We start from the raw sequence: 6,760 nt of genomic DNA, 5'->3' as shown, positions 1-6,760 counted from the left end.
AAGACGGTGGCCGTTTCTCAATCGCGAGTACACATGCTGCAGAGCAACTATTTCAAGTATACTACGTAATAGAGTGGCACAGAATTCTGGGCATTTAACATGCATTTAAACAGTCCTTCGGCGCCACTCAATGACGTAGTATACTTGAAATAGTTGCTATGCAGCATGTGTACTCGCGTTTGAGAAATGGCCTGTGTCACTACGCCGGCGGCTGTGGCCGTTGTTGAAGCCTCTTCATGCTCCGCATCGGCAGGCCTCTCCCTCGGTGTGGAGCTGTCAAACTCGACCCTAACGCCGCTCACAGCCGCAAGTTGTTTTCCTTTCACGTTGTCATTTTTAGACTCCTTCGCTTCTTTGCTTCCTTCGCTTCTTTGCTTGTGAATCCAAAAGCTGCGAAGCTTGGCTGTTTTCGTTTTGCCATATTTTTTATTACAAAGCCAGAGTTAAAAAAAATATCAATATGAACATTTCAAATACCGCACCGGCATCGCCACCGTAACCATAGCAACGTAAGTAGCGTAAAGAATGCAGCGCCACCACGTACACCCAGAAATATTCACAAATATAAAACAAATATTCTGAAACTGTAATGAACAATAACTATTATTTATTTCAATAACTGTTATTTACAGAAACTCAATTTTTCTAATCTGTGTGACACAAATATGTACGATTTTTTTTGGGCTCCCCCAATTTATCTCAAAGTCGGCCTTCAGGGGAGCTCCCTCCCTCTTCGGGGCCTCCCCCCCATTTCGAACAGTGCGTGCAACACTTACATTGTCACATATACTGTGTGCAGAAGTATTATTTTAAGCAACACATTAAGTTGACAAAACACTCAACTCAAATGTAATTAAAGTCAGATCCACTCGTGTCTTAGATGGGGCAGTGATATCATACAACTGTTGTACGCTTTCAAACAAATGCAGCTAACCCCGCCCCTTTCACGTGAACATGCTCTCAGCTGGAGAGAAAAACCCTGGCTTGAATTACCAAGTTGATAACCAGTGTCGTAGGACCGCTTAGCGAGATCTTGTTTGTTAGGGTTAGTTAAGATAACTCAAACATATCCAGGGTCTGTTGAACTGGCTTCGTAGTACAGGGCACAGATGGCTGCATAGCAACGCTAATGTCAAAGACACAAACATTATACATTATATTTTTATTTTACCAGGATGCAGTGACACAAATATTTGGGAAGGCTTAGCCTACAGTGCCCGCCGCCTCTGGCAGCAATAACCATAAAATAATAATTCAAATACCACAAACATGATATTGACCAGTATACAGATTATGCACATGATTTAGCAGATTTAGCGTTTTTAGAGAGAAAGAATTCCGAATTACTTGTGTTATTGTGTGTCACATTAAAAGTAGCCGACTGAAAACTTTTTTCCACATCTTTTTTGTTTTTCTTCCCTGAAGCAAAATAATTTATTATATAGTTTTAAATTATCATTTGAATAATAATTTAATATAAAATATAATCTCAGGCACAATGAAATAAAATAAATATATTATAAAATAAAAATAAAATAAATGTGCAGACAGGGGAGCTCCGCATCGCCTGCCTGCCGCTAGGGGGTGCTGCAGCGCCCTCAGCACCCCCCTTCCCGCGCCCCTGGCAGTAGACATCCATGAGTAGAATGCTACTAATTTTCCCTTTGCAACCTGAACAGTAAAGGGTCAAGTCCGTCAGAAAGCAATGACTGTAAGTGTAAGTGTAAACCTTACGCTTACACAGTAAGGATTAGTAACATGTATTGTGTTATATATATATATATATATATATGTGATGACATTTGGAGATGTTTAAACAGTTTAAACACAATGAGAAAATGCGTTAGAATTCGCGCTAACATTTGCGTTAGCATTTGCGCTAGCGTTAGCATACACGCAGTGTTAATTTTGTCAACGAAAACTATGACGAAAAATGTTCGTCAACAACCTTTCTTACATGACTAAGATGAGACGTTTACGAGCTAAAAATAGATTCTTGATAACGAAAACTATGACGAAATGTATATTTAATTTTCGTTGACGAGACGAGACGGGACTAAGGTGTTAATGGTGGACTATCTATCGGACATTCAAAATGCAGCATATTTTCCCCCAAGTGTCCATCTTGTCTGTCAAAATGCATCTTACGTTTCTAACTTGCAATATCATTATTTCCGCTCTCTTCACTCCAGAAGAGCGATCTCCCTGTGTCTCTCTGTGTGCGGGGGGCGGGGCCTAACAGACACGCTGTAGCGGACACAGAGATCTGCCGGGGATCGAGCGTTCAGAGCATAGATATAAACACTAGATGACTCACCCGCGCTGCTGGCCAATGGAGACCGACGTTGCCACATGGCCGCCATCTTGCTACAGGCAGTGCTCTCATTCATAACATTATGGTGTACTATTTAAATAACATAGCTTGCTCAATTTTCAACCAATTTTCAAACGGTTTGGTTTTTTATAAACATCAAAGATGTAGTTATGATACTGCATACTTATAATCATGGACTTTCTTAAGAAAATAACATTGAGCAGATAAAGCAATAGCTATACACACAGAGAGGGAACAACAAGGTATTTATATTAAATATTAAATTTACCAATCTGTAAGCCAAGAGTTGTTAATTTAGCAATGCCTTAGCTTGAAGAACAGGGATACAACTAATGACAATAGCATATGGTGGTATATTATTTAGATATTCACACCTTTATCAGAAGAACCAAACCAGCATAAAATTAGCTCACAGACAGACCAGTTCTGTCTCATTTATAACAATTATTTTTGACATCAGATCTTCATATCGTCCTAGTTTTGTATTTAGTTTCTAGATTTGTAAACAAATCCAGAACCTTTGAAATACGTTACCACTTCACAGCACGGTGCGCTGAGTTCTTGTAGTCGAAACAAGCCCAAGAATAATATAAACTGTAGCCTAACCTGTGTCCTTTTGTGTCCTTCTGTAGTCCATTTAATGTTGTTTGTCTTGTCTTACCCCTGCTGATATCTCACTAAATCCACTGTTTTAATTGTTCCCTATATTGCCCCTATGCCCTGTAAGGTGTCCTTGGGTGTTATGAAAGGCGGCCCCCCAAAATAAATGTATTATTATTAAGAAGAACAACTTGGTGTGGAGGGGATGTAGGAAGCAGGGGCAGGTGGGGAGAGATGGGGCTTCAAGGTTCAAGGTTATTTTGTTTTAAATGTGTCTTGGAGATAAGGATCAGCTGCACACAATAAAATACAGTATAACACAAAACCAATAAGACACACGGTGACACATGGCACACCAACAATCAATCATCGTCTAGCCTCAGCTTTGGTATTCTTTCACAACCATTGTATGGGTTTATTAGACACATTATTAGACGCGTACTTTTAAGAAATTGATCTTAATAGGCTTGTCACCTTATAAGGCAAAAATATGTTTTGAGGCTCTGGACAAAAATGGCTATTTTGATTGTAAAGGTTGCCAACCCCTGGGTGTAGTTTCAATGTTTGCACGTGTTTATTCAAGTGTATGAGTGACATAGAGCAAGTGAGGTGGCCAGTGGTTCTCAAACTTTTTACACAGAGTACCACCTCAAATTATATTGCGCTCTCCTAGTAACACCATCATAGACCTTCTTGGGTACCACCGAGATAAAGGATTTAATATGACAAGCCATATGATGCTCATATTTGTTAGTGACATTCCACATGTAAATAAGATAAGATAAGATGGTACTTTATTGATCCCAATTTGGGAAAACATTTTTAGTTACAGCAGCATAAGGGACAAGGCATTTTACAATAAATTAGAAAAAAGCAAGAAAAATAAAGAGGACAATATACATGTTGAGTTTGGCAGGATATTATATATATAATATACATAATATACATTAATATGGAATATTAATGTTAAATATTGAACAGATTATATATGTGTAAAATGTACAACGTGGTTATATTCAAGAGAAACTATGGAGCAGAGAGTTATCTTCCAGCCAGAGGTGATTTGTTGTACAGAGTTATAGCACAGCGGAGATGCAGTCTGTTGGAGAAGGAGCTCCGTTGTCTGTCCAGCTGCAGGTGGAGAGGATGGGTGGGGTTATCCATGATGGACAACAGCCTGTTCAGTGTCCTCCTCTCCACCACAGCTTCATAGGGGTCCAGCTTGATGCCGATGACAGACCCAGTTTTCCTGATCAGTTTATTGATCCTGCCGGTGTCACCGGCTCTGATGCTTCCCCCCCCAGCAGACCGCAGCAAAGAAGAGTGCACTGGCTACAACAGACCGGTAGAAGATCTCCAGCATCTTGCTGCACACGTGGAAGGATCTCAGCTTCCTCAGAAAATAGAGTCTGCTCATCCCCTTCTTGTGCACAGCGTCAGAGTTGATCCTCCAGTTCAGCCCATTGTCTAAGTGCACTCCCAGGTATTTGTAATCCTCCACAACAGCCACATCCTCTCCCAGAATGCACAGGGGTAGAGGAGACGTCCTCACCCTCCTGAAATCAATGACCATCTCTCTGGTCTTGGCCACATTCAGAATACTCACAACATTAGGCTGAGGTTCATCTTCCGCTCTTCTTGAAGTGGTTGTGCTTCTTGTTGCTTCCGGCTAAAATAAACATAATTAAATACATTTTGAGTGTTTAAAATGTGCTGTAATACACAACACATTATTTATTCCTAAACTTGCAGAAAGAAAAGCTAAAGTGTGACATTTAATCACATATTTATATATCAATCTTATATACCTTGAATTCTTGTTGGCCAATGATACACATACCCTTTGAAGATGAGCTGGGAAATTGAATACTGTTGGCACAACACCATCTTTAAGCCGGACAGTCTGCCCCGTCCTGTCAAAGTCCTCACAACTGAAGTGATCACTGCAGAGCAGTGTCCTGCCACAGGAAACAAAACCGTCCCTTATTAGGGCAACTTCCCACTGCCGCCTCCTCTCTCCGGTTTTGGGAAACCTTAAAAACATGAGAAAGGTAGCCAGATATATAAATTATTGTCAAAATTGTCCTCCCTTCTTTCCTTTAACATTAAGGGTAAGGACAAAAATACACAACAAAATTATCATATGTTTGGGGTAATTGTATGTATCTATGTATGTATGTAATGTTTACTTTAAGAATAAGACAACCACACTAAGAGTTATAAAAAAGGTGTCGAAAAGAAACATTAAATAATTGTGTAAAGAAATGGTAGCAACATATTCTAAAGAGGCTGGGTCAACATCAATCTTGCAATACTATTATCTCACATAGCCCCACTGATCCTGTGTAGCAGGACTTGTAATGCACATACATCCACTAAGTAATTAACGATTATCCTAATTATAGTCATAACATTGTCATATCTTACACGTGAAAGGTGATTCCACGGGTTCTTGTTTGCAGACTGCGGTGATTAGAGCATCCGTAGGCTGCACAAAAGTCAGGCATAGCCAGGTACTTCTGTAAACACAAAGCCAGCAATTTCCTGTATCATAATGTATCTAAAATGTAAGATGTTTTTAATAAGCCAAACCACTTGGAAGAAATCATGTGTAACTTAAGTTATGTTGAAAAGAAAGAGCAGTTATGCCTCTCCCACTGGTGTAAAGTTGCTGGGTCAACTTTGTAAATAATAGGTCCCACTCACAGCCTCTTGTTATTAGCCAGCTAATAAATACAACCACGGCACATACACAAAGAAAAGCTGCAATTTCAACATGTCCAAGCATCCTGTATCATAGCCATGCTAATAATGTTTATAATAAACCAAACCGTTTGTAAATCAGTCAATATTTCAGCGATTTAAGAGTATTTTTGTGCAGATCACTCACCTTACAACAGCTACCATAGCGCGTACCAGAGTAGCTGTTGACTGTAGCAAGATGGCGGCTGGTGAGCTACGCTGGAAAATCTCCCATGAGCCATCTACAGATGTAGCACTGAATTTCAGACTCCAGTTTACAGCTTCCTGCCTACGACCTGCCTAAGAGCAGTATAGAGGAATGTTCAGCCCTCCCACTATTTTCCAAGAGGGCGTTGCCTTTTCAATTTCAGGTTTTAACCAGGAGATGGCGCTTCATTCACAAATACAGAAAGACAAGTTTCATGGACTTTCAGTTGTGTTTTGAAGAGCATTTCAACACATCAATATTTTAGATCAACTAAAGTATATCTAATCTTGTAATTCAATAATATATAGTCTTTATATATTAAATAATCATAATTATAATGTAAATGTTTACATTACACTTCTTTATTTGTTATGCTCATACTTTTACCTTTACAATCGTTTGCTTTAATATGCAGTATATCTTTTGTCGATTTTTGTGTTTGCTTCCTCCTGCTCCCTTTCGGACACATACTGTATGATTTATTATTATTATTAATATGAAGATATTATTAAGATAAGATAAGATGTTACTTTATTGATTGAACATTTTAGTTTAGAATGTGCTGTACCACGGTAATTTAGAAGGCTCACAGGTCACATTCCGACCATTATTTAAAACAATAGGTGCTTTCACACCGTCTACAGTTTGATTCGTATAGAGGGAGCTCTGTGGCTGAATGGCCAGATTAGGTGTCGTGCATTTATCATAGGTGATCAGAGCTAACTGCCTGCCGTCAGATTTCATTTAAAAAACAGATCTGATTTTAAGACTACTTCAGCGCTCATAAAGAATGATAAGAATAAGAATAATGCGTATTGAACTGGTTTCATTAATTAGTGAGTTTATTTAACACTAGCACCGCCAATCGGGTCAAT

At 39.2% G+C, this 6,760-nt stretch overlaps 1 protein-coding gene across 2 annotated transcripts; it reads right to left on the bottom strand.

Moving 5' to 3' along the window:
* Positions 1 to 3,712: 3,712 nt before the first annotated feature.
* On the bottom strand, positions 3,713 to 6,126 carry LOC307017199 (THAP domain-containing protein 1 B-like). Of its 2 annotated transcripts, none has more exons than XM_079646746.1 (3): positions 5,363 to 6,126; positions 4,776 to 4,968; positions 3,713 to 4,604 (listed from the first exon to the last, which is right to left on the bottom strand). In XM_079646746.1, the coding sequence occupies exons 1-3, from the start codon at positions 5,440 to 5,442 to the stop codon at positions 4,212 to 4,214; spliced, it is 666 nt and encodes a 221-aa protein (XP_079502872.1). In that variant the 5' UTR covers positions 5,443 to 6,126; the 3' UTR covers positions 3,713 to 4,211. The 2 variants fall into 2 exon arrangements, with proteins under 2 accessions (XP_079502872.1, XP_079502873.1); XM_079646747.1 differs by having other exon boundaries at positions 4,776 to 4,893.
* Positions 6,127 to 6,760: the final 634 nt, after the last annotated feature.

This window comes from Notothenia rossii, assembly GCF_949606895.1.
Source record: "Notothenia rossii genome assembly, chromosome: 8".
Lineage (NCBI taxonomy): Eukaryota > Metazoa > Chordata > Actinopteri > Perciformes > Nototheniidae > Notothenia > Notothenia rossii.
This window is presented reverse-complemented; position numbering and strand designations above follow the sequence as displayed.